Genomic DNA, 25,075 nt, shown 5'->3' with positions numbered 1-25,075 from the left:
AAAAGGACTGTACGTCAGCAAAGGGAGATAATCCCTACAGACACAGAACTGTCAGAACCAGTTATACAGTCATCACAGAATAATTCTCTTATAGACCCTATGAAGCTAATGATGGAACAGATGACCCAGACAATGAAAGCCATGCAGAATATGATGGAAGCAACTACTCAGACTCTCAGACAAGTAAGCGACCAGACAATGAAAGCCATGCAGAATATGATGGAAGTGACTACCCGAAATCTCGGACAAGTGAACAGCCATACTACAAACAGCAAGCTGAAACCTAAAATATCAAGAATCAACTCAAACAATAACAAGTCAGAGACAGAAACCAAGGAAAGCAATCATGAGGAATCAAATGAAGATTCAGAACAGTCTGAAAAGGAGCAATCTGTCAATTCAATTGCCACAAGGGATTTGTTCGAGTCGAAGAAGTCAGATAGCCACAAGCTTGACTGTAAGCTTCCGCCTTACACAGGTTCCGAGAAATGGAGAGTTTGGCTGAATCGCTTCGAGTCTGTAGCCGAGTTGGCCGAGTGGACTGCTAAAGAGAAGTTACAATAGATATTACCAAGAATACAGGGAATTGCAGCTGATTTTGTTTTTGGTCAGCTGAAGAAGGAGACTATAGGGAACTATGAGACCTTAGTCGCAGAAATAGGATCCAGATTTGGAACACTGGAAAATAAGAGAGTGTACAAAACTCAATTCAACAACAAAAGGCAAAGAAAAGATGAAAGTCTTGAAGAGTATGCTGCTGACATTAAGCATCTTTATGACTGGGCTCACCCAAGTAGAGATGCCAGCACCAGACAGGAAGACCTGATTTCAAAATTTTTGCAAGGTTTATGGGATTCAAAGGCACGGCAGTACATTGAATTACACAAAGAACCATCAACAATTGAAGAGGCAGTACAGCAGGTAGCTGCTTACATGTTAGTCACCTCCAATATGAACACAAATGAAGAGAGACGCCCTATTAGACAGGCTAAGCCTTATGGAAAGGGAGACGATCACTATACTGTGAAGGGAAATACAAATTCCGTGAAGAAGACAAAGGGGAATTGCTTCATTTGCTACATGCCCGGACATTTTGCCCGAGAGTGCCTGAATAGAAATTTTCACAGGACACAGAGGTCACAGTACAAGAAACATCAAGAGGAAACTATGTCATTTTTACCAAGTGAAAATAATCAGCCAAAGACGAACCAAAGCCAAGCTACAAGTACCATGTCACCTGAAGGCAGTGAAGCACCAGAATTTCAACCAAGTCATCAATCTAGATGGAATGTAGACTTGGATAACGATTGCGGAGACAAACAAGAGAAACTTTTAAACTAGAAAGGGTCAGCTCCGGAGGCCAAGAGACGACCCAAAGTGACAAAGGCCAAAATGACTGTAAAATTTTAACTGAACCTATTTTAAGTGGAAATTTAGATGAATCAGGGGAGAAAATTGAAAACCAGGGGAAATTCCAGCCTTGCGTCAGGGACGTTTCAAGGGAAGAGGAACTGAGTGCTCAGAGGGAGTACATTAGGAGACAGCTCCTCAAGGCAGATGGAATTTACGTTCAGGGAACGATTCAAGGGATAAAAGTGGAGTTCACAGCAGACACGGGGGCTGCAAGAACTATATTATCCGACAAAATATTTTGGAGACTCCCCGGGAACAGAAGACCAGAGTTAAAGGAATCTTCAAGCCTTGTAGCGGTCAATGGAGATCCACTTAAGGTTTTAGGGAAGGCTGAATTTGCAGTGCAGTTAGGAAATCTAGCATTTCAAAGGGAAATAATTGTTGCCGGAATAGAAGATGAATGCCTCTTAGGTATGGACATCTTGTTGGACAGTCAATTTGGGCCTGCAGTTATCAATTTGAATGACAGTTTCATTGCCATGAATGGCTGTAAAATACCTTTCACAAAAGTGAATCGGATTCAAGATGGTGATGGAAAATCCGCGTACAAGACCTTTGACAATGGCTAGCAGACCAGCGTTGAAGTCTTCAGTAAAGAAATTTAGTTAGAATGTGGTGTAAGTATGGTCAGAGTTTAGGTATATGCATTTTTTAAATTTTGTTTTTATTGTTGTATATTAAAAGAAAAATTTCTAACAATTGAAGTATGTTAGGATTGGGAAACTGAGGAAATTATGTATGACTTTGTCTAGTGTACATTTTTTAATGTTAATTTATTATTGATGGAGAAATGTGTTGTATGTATATTGACAAATATTGTTGTTTTTTATCTTAAGAATTTGGTGAGGACACCAAAGTTTTTAAGAGGGGGAAAATGTCACGATTGTGACAATGATGCAGATCGTTTTATATAGATTTCATGTTACCCTGTACATTGATTTGATACTATGATTTGTAGATCGTATAAACGGTTCAATTTCTTATTATGATTCACTGTACTTACATATCGAGAAGAGCATGATCTTATGATTCTAATTTTATTATCCTGGATTAATATCAGTATTGTAATACGCTAGATTTGTTGTAAATATCGTTTCTGACTCTGTAACTTTATTTATAGAAACCGCCATCATGATGATTATTTTGTGGAATGTCACACCCGATTCTAATTGTAATTTCTCTGTATTAAGCATTTTTATCGAAATCTAATACTTAGGGAATATTGTCATTTTGTATAAATGTTTTATATTATGATTGTCATATTTTTTATGTTGATTATCTATTGTTATTGTTAAACATTATTTGACAATGATTATTGCCGGTGGCTGCCGGTGACTGCCGGTGGTACCGGAGATCTGCCGGTCGTCCCTAGGGAAGCGCGTGGGTTTCCGGGGGGACTCTCCAGAGCTATATAAGCAGAGGATAAGAACTGCCGGTGGACTCGGCATTTAGATTTTGAGGTTAGCGGTTGTTTATTTGATTCTTAGCATTTTTCATTAGGAATTTAGTAATTTTTGAATTAATTCATCAATTTTTCTTAGAGTGAATACAGGTTAATCTCGTTTCACTTATAAATTACTAGTATTTATTGTAGGACGTTTATATTGGGTTAATCTCGATATTAAACGATTAAATAATTTTGTTACGGTTTGACTGAAAGTGAGTCTTGAAGTCTTTCCGTGTAAATAATTGTTTATCTTTGATAGAATTTAGGAATTCAATCAATTTAAATTGATAATTTAGTTGCGTTTATTGGAATATTCAAGCAGGAATTAAGGCTAGGATTTGATATAGAAATTATAGAGATAAATTTCTTGCTTTAAATAGCTTTTATAGATTGTGTAGATTCTTTCAGAAATACTTTGGTTATTCTAAGGTATTTCTATAGTATTTATTACTCACTATTCGGGTCATTCTCGTTTAGTGCGCCCCCCCCCCCTTTTATCGTATTAACGTAATACGAAGGTTGTGTTAGTGTAGCAATTCATTGTGAATTTGGGTGATTCCCGACTTCCATTGAATTTTATTGTAATTGAATATTAATTAATACATATTGTGACTTTTATTTATTGAATAAATTTGTAAACTTTAAATAAGGCTTATCATTTAACTTCCCCGTAGTTATTTACGAGTCCAAACACAGGTAATTCTTGTGTTATTATAGGAGATCTTTATTTACGGGTTATTCTCGTTAATCATCAGAATACTACATGGGTTATTCCCGCGTAGGCATTTAAAGTACTTGTGTGTGAGATCCAAGCAGCTCAGGTCCGTTACATGCCATTCAAAAAGTTTCACCTGTTCAAAGGACAAATAAAATGCTGACGTCTTTGTTGCACAATGACATGCTGGTGAGATAATTATGTATTCGTTTTAAAAGTATCTGTCTGTAAATTATTTTCCTCCCCCAGGTTTTAAACTGCCCGTGGTAGCTTTTGCATATTGCCAGCGGGCAGCAACATTGTTTAGGTCTCTGTTACAGCTTACAGTCTAAGCATCATTCTTCAGAAAAGGGTTGCTTATGCATCAGATGTAATGAATAAAACTATGGGAGAAGTTCAGTCCATTTGAGGAAGAAATTGTTAAGGCAAGAATATACAAATATATACAGGCATGTAGTATTATTTGTATCAGCCAGAAAAATTATTTTACACTTGATTGAAAAAATGTTCACCCTACACCCGCAATACCCCCTGTCTGTTTTATGATAGGATTAAATTTTAGAACAATGTCTACACATTCACCTAGCTAACACATATTAAAAAAAATGAAGATATATTGAAAGACTTGATTTTTTAAAATATATTTTGACCAACATCACAAAATTTATATAACTGGCCCAAACTGGCAGATGATGAAATAAGCAATTAAATGTTTTACTTTCCTATTTGTAAGCATTATGTGTCCATTGGTAAGGAGCCTATTATAATAGCATAAAAAAAGAATGTACAAATGTTAATAATTGATTTATCAAAAAAAAATTTTGATTTCCTTCTCCTTTGGGACTTTTTTATTCTCATGCTCATAACTAAACCTAAACAAAAAAAATGCTGGCCTTATAATGAAGAAAGGGGCCTCTTTCAAAATAGATACTTTCAGAGACGCTGGGTCAGGGGTACCAGGGGGGTACTTTGACTAAAAATAAATTAATGCTTTGAAATTTGCCCTTTGATAAGCAATGGTGCCTTCTTCAAAATTTGTGAATTTCATGGCTTTTGGATTAAAACACGAACCAAATACAATCGCTGGAAAGTTGTTACATGATACTCAGGTGACCTATAAGGCCCGTGGGCCTCTTGTTTACTTTTTGATCCGATACATATTTTGTGTTTCTCGTTATATTTATATGGGAGGCAGGGGTATCATTTAGTTAGCTCTTTGCTCACAGTACCTAGTTTTCATATATTTTCTTATATTTTAAAAAAAAGTATAAATGTTGCATATATCTTTTGGGTTTAAGAGTAACAAAAAGCCTAAATAATTTACATGAAATTTTGTGTCAGTTTGCACAAAACTGTATTCCTTTTGCAAATAATAAAAAGTGAAAAAAATTAAATGTATTTATCAATTTTTACATGATGAATAAATAATGTTTACCACTGTGTATACTATTGATGATAATAATCATGTGCCACAAAAAAGTATTTGATAAACTTTTTGATTTAATTTTTTTTATTGTTTTTCCCTTCAAATTTTCAGAAGCGAATAAGAGATTTACAATTGACGGTGGATGAACTTATGCGTGTCATGACAAATCTTTGTGGAAAAGGCAGAATATATTATGCAGAAAAAGATATATCCGACATGGAAGTTGAAATGACACTTATTGAAAATAGATCTTCAAATCCCATGGCAAAATGCAAAGAAATAGAGGAGGAAATTAAAGAGATTGAAACTAGACTTGCTCCGATCGAGGAGAAAATAAACGGTAAATGTTGTTTGTAATGTTTGTTTGCTCACTTGAGTCATTAAAGGCGAAATGGAGCTTTTTTGTTTATATTGTGTCAAATGTGTCTGTCATATTTAGCTCACCTGAGCCGAAGGCTCAAGTGAGCTTTTCTGATCACATTTTTTCCGTCGCCCTTCCGTCTGTCTGTCCGTCTAGCTGTCCATCTGTCTGTCCGTCTGTAAACTTTTCACATTTTCGACTTCTTCTCAAGAACCACTGGGCCTATTTTGACCAAACTTTGTACAAAGCATCCTTGGGTAAAAGGGAATTTAAATTGTTAAAATGAAGGGACATATCCCCTCGCAAGGGGAGATAATCAAGAAAAGACAAAAATAGGGTTGGGTCATTAAAAGATCTTCTTCTCAAGAACCACTGGGCCAGAAAAGCTGAAACATATGTTGAAGCATCCTGGTATAGAGTAGATTCTAAATTGTTCAAATAATGACCCCTGGGGGAAGGGCGGGGCCACAATGGGTAATCAAAGTTTTATATAGAAATATAAAGGAAAAATCTTTGAAAATATTCTTCTCAAGAACCACTGGGCCAGAAAAGCTGAAACTTACCGTATAACGGGTATTTTCTGCGGTTGTCCAATTTTTGCGGAATTTTGCGGATAGAACAAATCGGCAAAAATTACAATCGCAAAATTTTTTAATATGACTTCATGTATTCAAACATTCAAGTATAATAAGTGGTGTTTCTGCGGACTCATGCGTGGACGCGTCTTCATTAGCGAGAAAATTCGGGTGATATCGAAACTCCGTGATAGCCACATATGAAATATGGCAATTTTTCTTTCTTATTCTCCACATTTTCAATATTAATCCTGTGAATTGTTTTGAGACCGTAATTAAAATAACTGCTTGTGTATACAACATGGCTTGTCTCGTGAATTTATTCAAATCAGACGACTGACAGTATTAGTTACGCCTCAATGCGCGTGACACTTGTGATTTTTGAGGTGGTTAATTATGCAACTGTTTGTTTTAGCTTAGGATGAAAATCCCGATTTAATTTTGATAGCAATTAATTTTAAGTGTACATGTTATTTAGAATATGGCTTGGAGGCATTAATTATCGTTATTTATAAATTTATTTAAATTATTTTGATAGAACATATAAAATTAACATCTACGGTGTTAGAATAATGATTTTAATTGTTGTTTGAGAGGACTAGTACTGTTACAAAAATAATTATTTTCATTTGGGACTAGGCATAATTTTACAAAGAGGAACTAAAAGCTGTAGTAGTTTAATCAAGTATAATAGCGTAATACCTGTTCTCATGCACCTTTCATTCATGTGCCTGAGTGAATTTACAAAACGTAATCATGGCAGTGTTGTAATAAATCTTAGAGTTTGATGATCCTATACTGTACCCCGTAAATAAATTTTTGCGGTATAGTGCAACTGCAGAAATTGAAAAAGCAAAAATTAATTTGCTACCTTTTAGGGGTTCAATCGCAAAAATTTCCAACCGCAGAAAATACCCGTTATACGGTATATGAAAGCATCCTGGTATAGTGTAGATTCTAAATTGTTCAAATCATGACCCCCGGGGGAAGGGCGGGGCCACAATGGGGTATCAAAGTTTTACATAGAAATATAAAGGAAAAATCTTTGAAAATATTCTTCTCAAGAACCACTGGGCCAGAAAAGCTGAAACTTATGTGGAAGCATCCTGGTATAATGTAGATTCTAAATTGTTTAAATAATGACCCCCGGGGGAAGGGCGGGGCCACAATGGGGAATCAAAGTTTTATATAGAAATATATAGGAAAAATCTTTGAAAATCTTCTTCTCAAGAACCACTGGGCCAGAAAAGCTGAAACTTATGTGAAAGCATCCTGGTATAGTGTAGATTCTAAATTGTTCAAATCATGACCAGGCGTGTAGCCAGCATTGAAATGAAGTGTACGCAGAAAATGTTCTGGGGTCTGGGGGCCGCCCTAAGCCCCCCAGTGGGTCCAGGGCGAAGCCCTGGTGGGGGGCCAGGGGGCAAAGCCCCCGGAAGCTCCTGGATTTTACGAAATGTTTCAGTCATTTTCCTTTAAAAGAAATCATTCTACATCTCTTTTCTCAAGCAAACACTTAGCTAAGTTATACTTCCATGGATATTTCAAGAAGAGAAGGATAATTTAATCAAATTAATTTACGAATATATTGGTATTAAAAAAAAAAAAGTTTCCAAGTGTGACAAGAAGTAATTTAATAAGTTATCATTGGAGTTATAAAGTATTTCAAAATATAAAGGGGTGTGTGGTCCTTTATGTTCTGTTAGCTTAAACAATGTGGGAGTACTTAAATTCTATAAACTGGTAACATCAGTAAAAGAAGATCTTCTTAAATAATCTATATTTTTATTTACTTTGTTAAGTAATTTGAATTTTGCCATTTTGCCACTTTATCGATATTTATTCATTACTTCAACGTAAATTCTTGTATAGTCGTCCAAGACCCTTGTAACTTTTTCTTTAGATCAATATAACTTAGATCGCTTTCCTTCATCAAATACATGTATTTGTTTGGATAATCAGGATTACGCAGATTAAAAGTTGAAAATTTGATTCAACAATATTTTCTTACTCAAAAATGTTGGAATTCAATTTATAAAAGACTGGATTATAACGATATTCTGAACAAAATTTGAATAGAAAAAATAAGACGTAAACTAATTTGAAAGACAGATAGTGCCTCTTTTTCTCCAAATAAATCTCTCTCTTTCTTTTTATTCTTTTTTCTTTTTTTCTTTTCCTTCCTTTTTTTTTTTTTTGAAAATGATGTGTACGCACTTGCGTACTTGCGTATCAGCAGCTACGCGCCTGATGACCCCCAGGGGAATGGCTGGGCCACAATGGGGTATCAAAGTTTTACATAGAAATATATAGGAAAAATCTTTGAAAATATTCTTCTCAAGAACCACTGGACCAGAAAAGCTAAAACTTATGTGGAAGCATCCTGGTATAGTGTAAATTCTAAATTGTTTAAATAATGACCCCCGGGGGAAGCGCGGGGCCACAATGGGGAATCAAAGTTTTATATAGAAATATATAGGAAAAATCTTTGAAAATCTTCTTCTCAAGAACCACTGGGCCAGAAAAGCTGAAACTTATGTGGAAGCATCCTGGTATAGTGTAGATTCTAGATTGCCCAAATCATGACCCCCTGGGGAAGCGTGGGGCCACAATGGGGAATCAAAGTTTTACATAGAAATATATAGGAAAAATCTTTGAAAAGCTTCTCAAGAACCACTGGGCCAGAAAAGCTGAAACTTATGTGGAAGCATCCTGGTATAGTGTAGATTCTAAATTGTTCAAATCATGACCCCCAGGGGAAGGGCTGGGCCACAATGGGGTATCAAAGTTTTATATAGAAATATATAGGAAAAATCTTTGAAAATCTTCTCAGGAACCAATGGGCCAAAAGGCTGAAACATATGTGCCCATGGAGGGATCATGGGGTAGTGTAGATTTCAAAATGTCTAAATTATGATCAGTGGGGTAGGGTGGGGATGCATTATGTATAACAAGGGGGAAATCTGGTAAAAAGCAGAATGGACAAAGCTTCTCAGGTGAGCGATGTGGCCCATGGGCCTCTTGTTCTAATACGAGCATCTTTAGAGGGGAGTATAATTTAATATAACATTTTTGAAGAAGTTTTCCAATTATATAACAAATATAATGTTTTTATCCAATCTAATTAAAATAAGAACTTTGATCTGCTCCAGTTTGATTGCTACACAAAGAAGATCTTTGTGTAGTGATCAAACTGGAGCGCATCTAAGATCTTATTTTAATTAGATTAAGTTCGAAATTCACAGAAGCAGTTGTTGAGCAAATATAAACAGTTCCGCGAAAAATTAAAAAGTCAGGATATCGTCTCCTATTTGTTTCTTTGAGAGGAATTACATAATTTAATTGAGGAGGAAATTCCTTAAGAAACCTCTCTACACTGTACACTAAAGATTTCTGATTCTAAGGTATTTTTCCTCAGTCAGTTAGAGTGATCTGCCCTTAGAAGTTAATTTTAAAAAAAAATTCTAAAAAACAATATTTCTCAATTTATAATCAATTCAAGTACCGTAATTTCTGGGTTATATAAAAAAAATTAATACTACCCGGTATTTCAAGTTATCAATCTACTAATTAATGGTAAAACACAACACTTGTGATCTTGAAAATTTTTCCGTATTTTAAATTTTGATACAGTTGCGGTTTTACTTTTAGTAAACGGTAGCGACTTTTACTTTTAGTAAACGGTAGAGACTTCCTAACTTCACAAGATGGCTACCGCATGATGGCAATAGATAACACGTTGAGGAATTATTAACTTGATAAAGCACAGTTTTTTCCTTTGTCATCAACGGATATTTAATGGAATTTATTTTGTAAGAAAGCTATAGAATAAATATTTTATTGTTTACCTATGCATTAATTTTTTTGCGAAAATAATCAAAAAAGTTACGGAAGTGGCACAAATTTGCTCTGAAATTTACGTAAATTTTACTGATTTTGGGACATTTTTCATAAACTTGAGCCTTAGAAAGGTCGAATTCGTATATTGGGCGACCCCAGCAGTTCTGAGAAAAAAAGTATCGACCTATAACCCGGAAATTACGGTATTCTTTTCATTTTAAAAGGCCAGGATAAATTAACTGAGCGTGTTATTTACATGTATTTTTTTTTTACATGTATTTTCTCTACTGAAGTAAAGAACAGCGATCATATCTATTCACTGATACTGTGTTGTCTTTGAACATTTTTTAGGGGTTAAATGCCAAGCACCATGCATTAAAAATTAGATAGATACGCACAATATAATTAGCTCCTTTATGCAATAAATTTTTCCCAATATCCAAAAAATATTTTGTACTGGTTTAGAGAGGGTCCTTAAATACAGCAAAGGTTATCAACACAAGTGTAAGCATACCGAAAAAATTTCTGCCATGACACAGGACGGGATATTTCGGAATTACATGTATATTCAACGTACATGTATGCATAGTGTTCAATAAATATGTTCGATGATCGATTTTGTTTTAATGTTTAACAATGTTATATACCATATATTCCATGGCTTAATTCTCAGGCAGCAATACCAGAATATGTCCTCGGTGACAGGAAAGCATCGGGCGACATAACACTCCAGGGCTTTCCTGTAACATTGGGGCAAATATTATGGTATACTGCCCTCGATAATATATATAAAATGTCACCCTCAAGGTCATGTGAGATGTGTATAATATCGTTCATGCCTGTCCGTCAGTCCATCTATTAGCTTTTTAGCTCACCTTAGCCGAAGGCTCAAGTGAGCTTTTGTGATCAAAATTTGTCCTTTATCGTTGTTTTTGTCGTCGTAAATTTTTCACATATTCATCTTCTGATCATGTTTTGTCCGTCGTCCGTCCCTCTATCTATTTGTCCGTCCATCTATAAAAACTTTACATTTTCGACTTTTCTGAGGATCCACTTGGCCAATTCCCACCAAACTTGCCACAAAGTATACGTAGGTGAAGGGGATTCAAGTTTCTTCAGATGAATTTGTGTCATAGAATTTAATTAACCATAAACATCAAAAATTACATATACACATCACGTTGTACCTTTGGACTTACACTTGGGATCTAAATTTTAATCAGCCCCATTTTCCGATTGCGCAATGTGTACCTTGTACATATACAAGCAGAAGAGTTATATTCTGGGAAGATCTAAAAATAAATATATTTAAGAAAAAAAAGTCTATGAAAGGCCTTTTGTAAAAAGAACATTTTGTCCTCTCTTTACCAGTTGATCGAGTTAAAACAATTCCATTCATCATGCTTACAAATAAATTATACTATCTTCATAGCTTTGTAGAAAACATTTGCCTACTGTACTCTGAAGAGATTTCATTTAAATTATTATTATAATTTGTCAACATTTTCACAACCGTATTGTAGTAATGAATTGAGATCAATGTTATTGTTGTCATATGAAAATGCCGTCATGATTGTTTAATTAAAAGAAAGTAGACTAGTATTTTTATAACCCTCAATTCTATTTTAGCCCCTTCCCAGCTTAAAAAGTGGCCTAAGTAATTATCAGTAAATTTCAGCAACGACATCATATCAACAGTATTTATCAGACTCGACAGTAAAGACGAAAGTAATTATCAGTATTTATCAGAAACAACTAACATTATCAGCAACATCAGTAATAACTAGAGCAAAGCTCGTTGCAAAGCAACAAGTAGGTCTTCCGTACTGTTTGACCGGAAGTAGCTTTCATTTTAACAAAAATGAGAAATAACGCCCAAAAATGCTTTGAATCCTCTAAAGCTATGTAAATTAATGCAAAAATAAGCCATTTTTTGATACTTCTGGTTTGACCGGAAGTGACGACGACGCACTAAAAATTAATTTTTAAGCTCCCAGAGACATATGTTGCCCAAAAACTTGTCAAAAACGGCAAATATACGCATTTTCCGACTACTTCCGGTTTGGCAGGAAGTGACGACGCTGGACGTATTTTGACGACTCCATTAGATTAAGCTAGACATTTTCAACAACTTTGCTTCTTTGATGTATATAAAATTCTCAATACTTTTTGAGATATCTGGAAAAATCTTTTGGCCCCTCTAGATCCCTTAATTTAGGGGTCAGCCATTTTTCCGACATATCATTTGAAAGATCTTCTAATTCTGCACAAATTATGTTCAATACATTTTAGCAAAATATTTTTAGTTTAGAAGATAAGAAGCAAAATATATGTAATTTTTGGTTCTTTTAAGCGTTTTAATTTTTGACCCCTATATAACGCCATTTTGAATAGAGAAATCGAAAAACAAAAACAAATGTGCACAACTTCAATCCTTCTATTATCTAAAATCAGTAGAATTTCTGCTCCAGCTTTAGCCGTCTCTGAGCCTTTGTCTGGAAACGAAAGCCTATAAATTTTTGTTTAAAGGGAAATAACTCAAAACCGGAAGTGACTTTTTGAAATTTTAGTCGGCATTCTGATAGAGTTTATATACGTCTATAACCTGAAAATTTGAGCGAAATCCGTTAAGAAATGAGTGAGATATGAGGCTTCAAAGATGCGGTCTAGGAAGCAGAAGAAAAAAAAGAATAATAATCTTTACCAACAGAATCAGTAGAAGGTCTTCCGTTGGAAACAGAAGACCTTAATAACAGTAAATATCAGTAATTATCAGCAAGAACAGCACCGTATCAGTAATTATCAAACATTATCAGTAAAAGAGCCATAGCGCATTTGATAGTCATTTTTTACCTACTGTAGTAGTGATTTATTCAATACATTGTTTAACCTAATTTTTGTCATTTGATACAATTCAAGTTTATACCTACCTTAAACTAAATCATACAAAAATGATATTTAAATATTAATAGTACCATCATTTGATAGATATTAAAATTATTCAGTTTATATTGAGTATATAGTAAATATTGAGGTATCCCCCTGAAGAATGACAAATTGTTGCCTAGGACCACCCTTAACCAAGTGCAAGAAAACAACTTTTGAATGATTTTATTTGCTTTGCATATGACTACACTTCATTACATTTAGATAATTTTGGTAAAAGGTGGTCTTCATATTGATAATGTTTTTCATAGAAATGCATAATTCATTATTTAAAAATATTCTCAAGAACCACCGTTCAAGAAAAGATAAAACTAATATACGAAATCATCTTCGGGTAGTGTATACTCTAAATTGGTTAAATCATGATCCCGTAGTGTAAGGTGGGGTCACAAAAGTTATTTCAACGTAGTAAAATATGGTGAAGAACCGCAATATCAAAGCCATTTAGACAAGCATTATGGCACATGGGCCTTTTAATTTGTTTAATATTAAGATCTTTTATTAGAGGAAAGAAATCTGTAAAAAATGTTTTTAATTCATGAGGAGTAATGTGACTGGTTTTGGCCTTTGGGCTTATACATTTTTTTCTTCTTCATAGAATGACATATAATAAATTTCAACATCTTCATTATGAAAATATTATAAGCTATTAACTATATGCATGTAACATACTTGTATGATTGACTTTCTTCTTTGTAGAGTTGAAATATGAGGTTGAAGATGATGAGGAGTTTGGAATGCCCATACAAGAATCAGATAAAAGTATGTTGTTTTTTTTTAATTTAAATTTACAGTATATCAATACACACGTCATGGATTTGAGAACCCAATAATGAGCTGATTATATACCAGTATTCAATATTGCTTTTTGTTGTGATTGTCAATTTACACTCTCTGGAGCAGGTAATTTTTTATCACCCAAGCCAAAAACTTATCAGACATATGTGATAGATGTTCATCGAATACGTTCACATTTTTAACTTAGATTTGCTGATTTGGCCATTTTCCATCATTGCCTTAGGATATAGATTGTCTTCATTAAACTTAAATATTTGTGTTTTCCGAAAATTTAAGAATATTTTCTTTAAAAAATATTAAAGTAAGCTTGTATTGAAGTTTTATGAAGAGACTTACTTTTACAATCGACAACTGACTTTTACAATTTAAACAGAGATAAACTCCAATTACTAAAATGTAAAAGTCAGCTTTCAAATGTAAAAGTAAGTCCCGGCCTTCATAAAACTCCATTACCAGTCTGTATGAATCAGTTTGTAACGTTTGCAAACCAGTTAGTTGCCTGCATGGCACAGGACTTAGAGCGACAACTCTCCAGTCATAGAGTAAGGAGTTGATCCTTATATTGCTGATTTAAATCTCACTGCGAAATGTATAGAGCAGTCCTTTGGATGATACTGTATTTATAAACCGAGTTCCCATGTGGCCCTTAGTGTCAATACGAAAATGTTTTTAAAAAGTGGTGTCTGTCAGCAAAACTCCTCATAAACCTCTGCAAAAAATTTGGTCAAACTTTGCACATATTTAGGACACAATATGTAGATGAGCACATTACCAGAAAATTATGATTCTTTTATTTTTGGGGGAAATTTCGGCACTTTTCAACTTAGATTTTTGGCCATACCTTGAATATAGAGATGAGCAGTTTATCAGCTCAACTCCTCATAAACCGCTGCAAAAAATTTGGTCAGACTTTGCACATATTTAGACTGATTGATTGTTGTATACTGTTTAACGTCCGTCTCCAGAATATTTCACTGATATGGAGACGTCACCATTGTCGGTGAAGGGCAGCATATTTAGGCCTATGCTTGAAACTTACGTTCTTTGAGCAGGGAGGGATCTTTATCGTGCCACACCTGCTGGGACACGGGGCCTCGGCTTATATGGTCTTATCCGAAGGACCGCCCCCTTTAGTTGCCTTTTACAACAAGCAAGGGGGTACTGAGGACCTATTCTAACCCGGATCCCCACGGGGCGCAATTATTTAGGACACAATGCGTAGATGTGCATTTTACAAGGAAATTCCGATTCCTTTATTGTTTCCGGGAATTTCGGCACTTTTCAACTTAGATTTTTGGCCATGTATCTTGAATATAGAGATGAACAGTTTGTCAGCGTAATTTCCCATACACCGCTGCACCATGTGCACAGAATTTTGTCAAAAGATGATTAGGCTGCTGTGTAAAATGTAACAGCTAGTAGTATTAGGAAGAAATATCCATGAAATTACTATACCCTGTAATTGAAATTAAAAATATATATTTTTTTAAATTGAAAGCACAGCAAGGCAACATGGAAAAATTACATGAAAAAAATCCTAAAGGCAAGGAAAGTTGTTTATCGGGTAATTAAAAAATTGAAATAGAAGGTTCAAGTTAAAGTCTGAATTTGTCGATATTAATGTATGAGTTATAGGATGTTTATAGTAAAATCAAGTGTATATATACTCATAACACAATTCAAATAAAAAAAATTAAAATAATCAAAATTCCTTTTTCACCTACATGTATTTTTTTTTACAATATGAAGTCTTTTTACTCTGAAAATTTTTAAATTTTGTCATCACAAGTTCGCCTTTTGATAAATTAAAATTAATATAAACTGAACTTAAGGCAAGTAACTTTAAGAATTTAAGGACGTTAGATCCTGAGTTTTTGAGTGGATTTTGGTCATGTCCTTTATTTATAAAATTCTGCATCATTTTAAATTCTAACATTAAATCTGAATTCTACAATGCAAATTGAACTATATTCAATGAAAAAAACCGCAATTAAAGTCCATTCAAATTGAATTAAACTAGGGACTATATTTTGTGACGGAAGGTTTTTTAGAAGAAAATCATCAGTTTTTCCATTTTGAACTATAACAGTACTCTTTATTTTGGATTCCTATTTTTCCATGCTGGTGGCACACGAAGCTGTTTTTTGCGGTAAAATGTGTCATGCTGGTTCTGAAATATCTATTTAATTATTTCTTATGAATTCTATCAACAAAGTGTGACATATATAGTAAAAATATTCTGAAAACACGGGGGAAAATTGAGCCAAATTTAACGTAAAATTGACACTTTTTTTTAGTAATATCTGAAAATTAACATCATATGCCCCCACTTTTGATGTTCTTTTCTAAATATTCAAGATAACTTTGACCTATTTGCTTAAATTCAGGAAAAGTTTTGACATTAAAATAATTTTCATGCTTATTAAATTTTCAATGCCAAAAAAATCACATTTTATTAGTGCAGAAAGGTCAAATAATTGATTATGCGAAGTAATTTGAAACTTTTTCTTAGTTACAATTTTAAAGTGTCTTTTTTTAAACAGACTTGGAGTTCATTTTGTTTCTTGCTGTAATTGGATAAAAACATTGCAGGCAAAATGTCGAAGATGTAATTTTTAATTAAGACACAAATTTCAGTGCAAGAAGGTCATATTAAATGTATTGTAGCACCAAAAGAAGCATATTGACCCCCATTTTTTAATTTGAATTTTTATTAAGATATGTAAGTAGAAACTTAAAATATACTTGGCAAAAAAAGTTAAAGACTTTCAATATCAGGATCGAACGTCGTTAAAATAAAATTTTCTCAGTTTTTACACAATAAAACTTATGTCTTTTCCCTTGAAAGTTCAAGTTTTGATACATCATCAAGTAACTTTTGTTTAAAAATTAATTATCATATGTTCTTTGAAATATAGAGTTACCTTACATTCATCAGGATTTTCATAAAGGCACATATGGATGATTTTGATAATAAATTCATTATTTGAAATTGAACAGGAATGGCTGAAATGAAAAATTCATTGCCAGCATCAAATGAAGAAAGATACAATATGTCTGGTTTTTCAAATGAAGTTGTTGCTTTTACTGATGAGGAAGATAAACAAGAGGATAAACAAGAAAACTATCAAAAAGGTAATTAACAATTTTAAAAACAAGGTAATGGTAATTTTTAGCTCACATGAGCCAAAGGCTCAAGTGAGCTTTTCTGATCAAAATTTGTCCGTTGTCTGTCGTTGTTGTTGTTGTCGTCGTCTTCGTCATCATCGTTGTTGTCATTAATTGTTAACTTTTCACATTTTTAGCTTACCTCAACGAAGTTGGGGGAGCTTATGTAATACCCTCGGCGTCAGCGTCCCAGGTTAAGGTTAAGTTTTTTGGAGCAGTTTTCTTTTTAAGTACTTCTATGTCCTATATTGATTAGACATGCATGGAAGATGTTGCTAGTGTGTTTCATTGTACCAGTCAAAGTTTCAGATGCTGCAATTTCAGCAAAGGAATGACCAGGTTAATGTTTTTGGAGCAGGTTAACATTTTTGGTGCAGTTTTTGGTGTAGGTTTCATTTCCAAGTAACTATGAGACCTATGTTGACCAAACTTGCATGGATGATACATCTAAGGATGGATATTACCGGGCTTGCTTCGGATGCTGAATCTGACCTACATTTTCCGGTTGAGTGAACAGGTTAAAGTTTTGGTGCAGGTTTCATTTCCAAGTAACTATGAGACCTATGTTGACCAAACTTGCATGGATGATACATCTAAGGATGCATACAACCGGGCTTGCTTCGGATGCTGAATCTGACCTACATTTTCCGGTTGAGTGAACAGGTTAAAGTTTTTGGTGCAGGTCTCATTTCCAAGTAACTATATGCCCTATGTTGACCAAACTTGCATGGATGATACATCTAAGGATGCATACTACGGGGCTTGCTTCGGATGCTGAATCTGACCTACATTTTCCGGTTGAGTGAACAGGTTAAAGTTTTTGGTGTAGGTTTCATTTCCAAGTAACTATGAGACCTATGTTGACCAAACTTGCATGGATGATACATCTAAGGATGCACACTACCGGGCTTGCTTCGGATGCTGAATCTGACCTACATTTTGTGGTTGAGTGAACAGGTTAAAGTTTTTGGTGCAGGTCTCATTTCCAAGTAACTATAAGCCGTATGTTGACCAAACTTGCATGGATGATACATCTAAGGATGCACACTACCAAGCTTGCTTCGGATGCTGAATCTGACCTACATTTTGCGGTTGAGTGAATAGGTTAAAGTTTTCATCAAGAAATGAAAATTCTCAAATTTGCTTCAGATGCTGGATTTTGATTACATTTTCATGAAGAAGAACTAGTTTAAATTGTTTATGTAGGTCTATTTCAAAGTATCAGATCAAAATTGCTTAAATATTTTCATTTTTGGAATGTACACTTTTTGTTGGTTAATTGTGTGACTTTGCCTTACTTAAAGACAACATTCGTTGAGGTGAGCTCTGTAATCTCTGATTACCTATGTTTGTCTTCTTCTCAAGAACCACTGGGCCAATTTCAACCAAACTTTCTACAAAGTATCCTTGGGTAAAGGGAAACCAAGTTTGTTCAAATGAAGGGCCACACTCTTTCCCAAGGGGAGATTATTATGAATTTGAGAAAAATTAATGGCACTTTTAAAAAATCTTCTTCTCAAGAACGAAAGATGAAACTCATGTGGAATCATCCTCAAATAGTGTAGATTCAAGTTTGTTCAAATCATGACTCCCAGGGGTAGGGTGGGGCCAAAATGGCCAATTAAAGTTAAACATAGGAAGATATAGGAACAATCTTTTTAAAATCTTCTTCTCAAGAACCACTGGGCCAGGAAAGATTAAACTCATAGGGAATCATCCGCAGATAGTGTAGATTTAAGTTTGTTCAAATCATGACCCCCAGGGGTAGGGTGGGGCCAAAATGGCTGATCAAAGTTTTACATAGGAGTATATCAGAGAAAATCTTTAAAAATCTTCTTCTCAAGAATTACTTTATCAGGAAAGATGAAACTCATGTGGAATCATCCTCTGATAGTGTAGATTCAAGTTTGTTCAAATCATGACCCCCAGGGGTAGGGTGGGGCCAAAATGGCTGATCAAAGTTTTACATAGGAGTATATCAGAGAAAATCTTTAAAAATCTTCTTCTCAAGAATTACTTTATCAGGAAAGATGAAACTCATGTGGAATCATCCTCTGATAGTGTAGATTCAAGTTTGTTCAAATCATGACCCCCAGGGGTAGGGTGGGGCCAAAATGGCTGATCAAAGTTTTACATAGGAGTATATCGAAAAAAATCTTTAAAAATCTACTTCTCAAGAACCACTTCATCAGGAAAGATGAAACTCATGTGGAATCATCCTCTGATAGTGTAGATTCAAGTTTGTTCAATCATGACCCCTGGAGGTAGGGTGGGGTCAATATGGCCGATCAAAGTTTTACATAGGAAGATATAGGAAAAATCTTTAAAAATCTTCTTCTCAAGAACCACTGAGACAGGAAAGATGAAACTTATGTGAAATTATTCTCAGGTAGTGTAGATTCAAGTTTGTTCAAATCATGACCCCAGGGGTAGGGTGGGGCCAAAATGGCCAACCAAAAATTCTCATAGGAATATATAGGGAAACCTTTTAAAATCTTCTTTTCAAGTACTTCAAAGCCATAATTAGTAATATTTATGTAGAATTATCCTCAGGTAGTGTAGATTCTAGTTCGTCCAAATCATGATATGATTTTTTTCTTAGCTGATGTACTCAGGTGAGCACTGTGACCCCTGGGCGTCTTGTTTACAATGTACTATAATTCATTTAAACAAGATTTTAACTTGTTGCTTTATCAGTTTCATAAATAACACAATAATTAATATAATATACATATACATGTATTGATTTAAACATTTGGGCAAATAGTTTGGAGAAAATGAATTAAATTGCTTGAGATAAGTACATGCAAATTCTTCTCTAGTGTATTATTTACTTCTAATTATGCTGATCTAGAGTATACAAATGAAACCACGGAGAAAATCGTCCTAAAGAAAAAAGATCCTGAAAAAGTTAAATGGAGTGGGAGTTTTCCTGGAAATTTGTGGAACGAAGGCTGTGGGGATAACACTGTAACAGGTACTATTGAAAAACAAAATACTGTATACACCTGGGTTATTTTCACCCCGCTTTATTTTCGCCCTTTTACACAAACTTTAAACAAAATTTTGTTTCTTTCATTAACATCAAAAAAGGATTGAAACTGAATTTCTGAAGGACAATTTAAGTTCCCCCTTCTCTCTTCCACACGACTGACTTTGTATTGATACTTGTTGTACTCCATAATGCTTTGTGACTAATTCAACAATCCCTAAATTAAATAGATAGCTGATTTACATGAAGATTTATGCTGATATCTGAGAATCTAATGGTCTTGCCCTGGTTAAGGGGATGAAGGACACATGATCAACTAACTCTGCTGGAAAGTGGAGAAATTCTCCGCAAGAGTGTGCAAGAAATATTGTGCCATGAATCGCACCTTTTTTGCATTACAGGATCTGTAGCATTATGACAAAGACAAATATATAAAACCAAAATGAGTCAGATATGTTGATACAGTCCCTTAAAAATATCTGGACGGTAGATTTTCCCCAAACATGACATGTACACTGAAGTCAATGTAAGTTATATATGGTATAAAAACGAAGTTTCTCAATGGTAGTTTTCAAACAATAAAACCCCAGTCTGCTCCCTTAATTGATTTAACTAAAATTATTTTTATCAAATGTCTAAATTTCTTAAAATTGAAGCACTGTTATATTCTTGAAGCATAGTTATTCTTTATAATAATTCTTTATAATAATTATATAGGCAATAAAATTCCTGTAATATGAAGGGATCTCAAAGGAAAAATCTCCACAAATTGAATAGTGATAAAGTGGTACTGAAATGTCATAAGTGTCAATAATCTTAAAGCTTGATATTTAATTTGCTTATTGTTAGAAAAAAATCAAATACATGAAAGTTTTAAAATAAATGCCTTTAAATGGTACATTTTTAATTGAATGGTAACAGATTGATATGATTGTGACATAGACAACACTCATTAAAAACAGATCAATTTAGTTTGAAGTTAGTCACTGTGACATAGGCAACACAGTTATGGTTTTAATTTTTTTTCCCATTAAATAGAATGTTACGTTTAACCAAACTTAGATTAGTTCTAGATAATCTGGTTATAAAAACATTGCTGTCTATGCTATTCTTAAAAGTAAGAAGAAAAAAATCTGGAAAACTGTCTGTAAAGAATAATCTCGACATCTATGGAAAATACTCTCTACAGGTAGAAATTCTCCAAGAGAAATCCCACACCAGATGCAATTTTCCAGAAGGGAAGGGGCCTATAACTATGTGCTATTTCTTAGTAATGTAATTTCCACAGAGCCAATTCTCCTCAATAAAAAGATTATATATAAAGGGCGAGGGGGTGATAGATTGTTAGAAGTATCCCTTCTATAATTTCCCTAAAGGTGCTCTTGCTGTAGATTTGAAACTTAACAAAAATTATAATCAAAACATCTAGTTGGTCAGTCAACATCTAATATAGTTTTCAAAATAGTGGCCTGTTCTATTGAAACATGCAAAATATTAAAATTGAACATTGAATCTTATTTTTCTCAGTAACTGCTCAACCAGTTTGGAAGCATTTAATGTCTAATTATTCTCTGCATCTGGTCAAACTGGTTTCTATAAAAATCATGCAACTTACATATAATCAATTGCATAAATTTTTAACTGTAGCCATGGTAACAAAAGGAGGGGCCGGGTGGTTGTGGCCATTTAGACAATTATCTCTTTAGAAGAGCTCCATATAAATATATAATAAAATGATCAAATTTTCAAACTAAAATTTATGAATTTTTTCTTTGTCAAATGATAGTTAGCCAGCTTCAGAAATCATGTCTAAAAAATGAGGTTATATATCTGGTGGCTAATTTGTTGACTCCATAGCCTCTTTAAATACTAGTATTTTTTGCCAATTGTTTACTAAGTACATGTATATAATATTGATTTTGTCTCTTTCTGGGGAATAAATATCCAACTAAATTGCCAATGTCATGAGAGGGAAGGGGAGAGGGGTGTGTGTGCTGATGCTAATCTAGAGTACAGATTCTGAGCAAAAGTTGGCTTTTGAGGAAATCCTATTAAACAATGCCAGTATTGTATGAAATATCGGGAAAAAAGGAATTGTATGATTCTGTTATAATTAACCCTTGTATCTCCCTTAAATAAGAAACGAACATTCAGATTCAGGGTGAGTTTTTGGTCAATGCGAGGAAAATCTGTTGTATTATGATACATTTCTTTAGATGTGAAAAGACATACATCTGTACATGCATGTATTTTATCACAAACTTAATTTTGCTGATATTGATTTCATTGCAGACAAGGACTCAGACCCAAAGCAACAGGTACAGTATTTTATTGAATAAGAATATATTCATGATCAATTATCATTTTTATGCAGAAAAAATGATATACGAGGGATGTTTGAAAATATCTTTTTATTTGATATCATATGTTATCCAAATTTGGTAGAATATTTCCAACAATAAATCCAAATGATTTGTATAATTTGTTTTAAAATATCACGATTTATTCAAAACGTATCCTGATTTAAATGATGCAAAATTCAGATTGCGGAGCAGGTCAAAATTTAGTAAGTTACAAACAATACACTAAATAATTATGCCTGTAGTCATATTCTACATAAAATGGAGCAAAAAAGAAAATCAGAAATTCGTATTAAGAATTGTTTAATCGATTTGTATTGCAAATCATGGCTTAATATGTTACTTTATTGAAAAGAAATCAATTATTATAAGAAGATATATAGTCCTCATTAAAATTGACAAAAACGATGACGTTTTAGAACGTCACAGAGCAGCAGATAAAGATGCAATTTTGTGTTTACTCATGAAAAATCCTGAATAAACTCTAAAAATGTTTTAGGAATAACAAAAAATGTCACAAGCGAATTGTAGATGTTAAAACACATAATACAAGCAGTATTTGAGCGAAAGTGACTTCATATCGGATGAGGACAACCTGTGAAGAAACGGTTAAACTTGAAAAAATCTGAACAAAAACTTTAAAACGTTTGAATGTCAAGGGAAACATAGGCGCTTCAGAGTTGCTTATCCTGTGAAAGCAGAGTAATATAAGCAATTGAAACCTTAACAAAGGAAATTATACAATGAAAAATATTCTAAAACCAGAAGTCTCTGTCGAGACTGAAGCTCTACTGGTTTGTACTTATAGCAAAGGAAGAGAAAAGTACTTTAGCAGTTAGAAATTGAAACTTTTCAACAGCAATAAATAGAATAATGATCCTTGATTAAGTCTCTTTATGTTCTTAGTGTAGTCTACTTGCATGCCACATTACATTATAACCAGACTAAAACTGTTATTTGGAGTAGCATTTTGAGAGAATTTAACAGAAATTTCTATTTTTAGTAACCACGGCAACACCGTTCATCAAAATCAAAAACCGATATACAGAATTATGTATCTTAGTGTAGTCTACTTGTGTGCCAAGTTATATTGAAATCAGACCAAAACTGTAGGAGGAGTAGCATTTTGAAAGAATTTCACAGAAATTTCTATTTTTAGTAACCACGGCAACACCGTTCATCGAAATCAAATACCGATAAACAGAATTATGTATCTTAGTGTAGTCTACTTGTGTGCCAAGTTATATTGAAATCAGACCAAAACTGTAGGAGGAGTAGCATTTTGAAAGAATTTCACAGAAATTTCTATTTTTAGTAACCACGGCAACATCGTTCATCGAAATTAAAAACCGATACACAGAATTATGTATCAATGTGTAGTCTACTTGCGTGTGACGTTATATTGAAATCAGACCAAAACTGTAGGAGGGGTAGCATTTTGAAAGAATTTCACAGAAATTTCTATTTTTAGTAACCACGGCAACACCGTTGATCAAAATCAAAAACCGATACACAGAATTATGTATCTTAGTGTAGTCTACTTGTGTGCCAAGTTATATTGAAATCAGACCAAAACTGTAGGAGGAGTAGCATTTTGAAAGAATTTCACAGAAATTTCTATTTTTAGTAACCACGGCAACACCGTTCATCGAAATCAAATACCGATACACAGAATTATGTATCTTAGTGTAGTCTACTTGTGTGCCAAGTTATATTGAAATCAGACCAAAACTGTAGGAGGAGTAGCATTTTGAAAGAATTTCACAGAAATTTCTATTTTTAGTAACCACGGCAACACCGTTCATCAAAATCAAAAACCGATACATAGAATTATGTATCTTAGTGTAGTCTACTTGTGTGCCAAGTTATATTGAAATCAGACCAAAACTGTAGGAGGAGTAGCATTTTGAAAGAATTTCACAGAAATTTCTATTTTTAGTAACCACGGCAACACCGTTCATCGAAATCAAAAACCGATACACAGAATTATGTATCTTAGTGTAGTCTACTTGTGTGCCAAGTTATATTGAAATCAGACCAAAACTGTAGGAGGAGTAGCATTTTGAAAAATTGTTTACAGACAGACAGACGGACAGACAGACAGACAGACAGACAGACAGACGGACGGACGACGGACGCATTACCATCGCATAAGCTCTTCTGGTCTCTGACCAGTAGAGCTAAAAATGAATGTCAAGTATCTGAAAAAGGATTGATGGACAGGGCATTAAATTATACTGTGTTAAAATGTATAGGCATAGTATTTTTTAAATGAAATTTTTGACGCTATGTTTTGACTTTACATTGCCGTTAAGTGTGCTTCGCGAGTTTTAAAATGAAGTTAAATGGAAGCATCACTCATCAACAAAACAAATATTTTAACATATTATATTGTGCTTATTTCAATTTCTTGTGAGTAATATAATGAAGGTAAACATCATCCACGAACTTTTCGAACAAGCCTCGTATATACCATTTAAATTAATAATAATTATAGAGAAAAATTAAGCATAGCAATCAACAAACCTTGAGACAAATTCTTCATAGTTTATGTAGATAAATAGCAAAAATACGTTTCTGTATAATTTACATTGAATATGGATATACTTTCTATAATTTTGTCTATAGCTAATCAGTAAAAAATAAAGTTTTATGAGCAGGTACATTCCCAAATACGAGGGCTGTTCAATAAATAATGTCCTGAACTATATAACATACATTACAGATATCATATGACATTAAACTTCAGTTTCTCTCATTATTGAATCTTTCATGAATTTATAACAGTTTATGTGACCAGTTTTCATCACATAGTTTCATCGTGAGAAGCTGGGAAACAAGGGCTTTTCGAGACACTGCATTATAAACGAATGGTAAAGAATCAGTAAACTAGAGTGAAAATAAAAGCTTCATTATAGCTGCCGTAAAACTTGTTAAAAATCCCAAAGAAATATTCACTGAAATGTATGACATTTCCAGCAACCAATGCCTGTTTTATAGACAAAAGATCAGGTGGATTTCAATGATAAAAAAT

At 33.8% G+C, this 25,075-nt stretch overlaps 1 protein-coding gene and 1 long non-coding RNA gene across 2 annotated transcripts in view; both read left to right on the top strand.

The window, feature by feature from the left end:
- The window catches only part of LOC134268589 (uncharacterized), a 99,128-nt gene that overhangs the window by 34,002 nt on the left and 40,051 nt on the right, over positions 1 to 25,075 (top strand). The window lies entirely within an intron of this gene.
- The window catches only part of LOC134268587 (putative leucine-rich repeat-containing protein DDB_G0290503), a 31,362-nt gene continuing 11,315 nt past the window's right edge, over positions 5,029 to 25,075 (top strand). Inside the window, exons 1-6 of the mRNA XM_062750852.1 lie at positions 5,029 to 5,341; positions 13,423 to 13,485; positions 15,020 to 15,085; positions 16,522 to 16,656; positions 19,544 to 19,666; positions 21,974 to 21,999. Coding sequence (XP_062606836.1) covers positions 5,152 to 5,341; positions 13,423 to 13,485; positions 15,020 to 15,085; positions 16,522 to 16,656; positions 19,544 to 19,666; positions 21,974 to 21,999 — 603 coding nt within the window. The 5' untranslated portion in view covers positions 5,029 to 5,151. The remainder of the gene's footprint in view (positions 5,342 to 13,422; positions 13,486 to 15,019; positions 15,086 to 16,521; positions 16,657 to 19,543; positions 19,667 to 21,973; positions 22,000 to 25,075) is intronic.

The sequence above is a fragment of the Saccostrea cucullata genome, unplaced genomic scaffold, assembly GCF_032062105.1.
Source record: "Saccostrea cucullata isolate Sc308-1 unplaced genomic scaffold, CSIRO_AGI_Scuc_v1 ctg987, whole genome shotgun sequence".
Lineage (NCBI taxonomy): Eukaryota > Metazoa > Mollusca > Bivalvia > Ostreida > Ostreidae > Saccostrea > Saccostrea cuccullata.
This window is presented reverse-complemented; position numbering and strand designations above follow the sequence as displayed.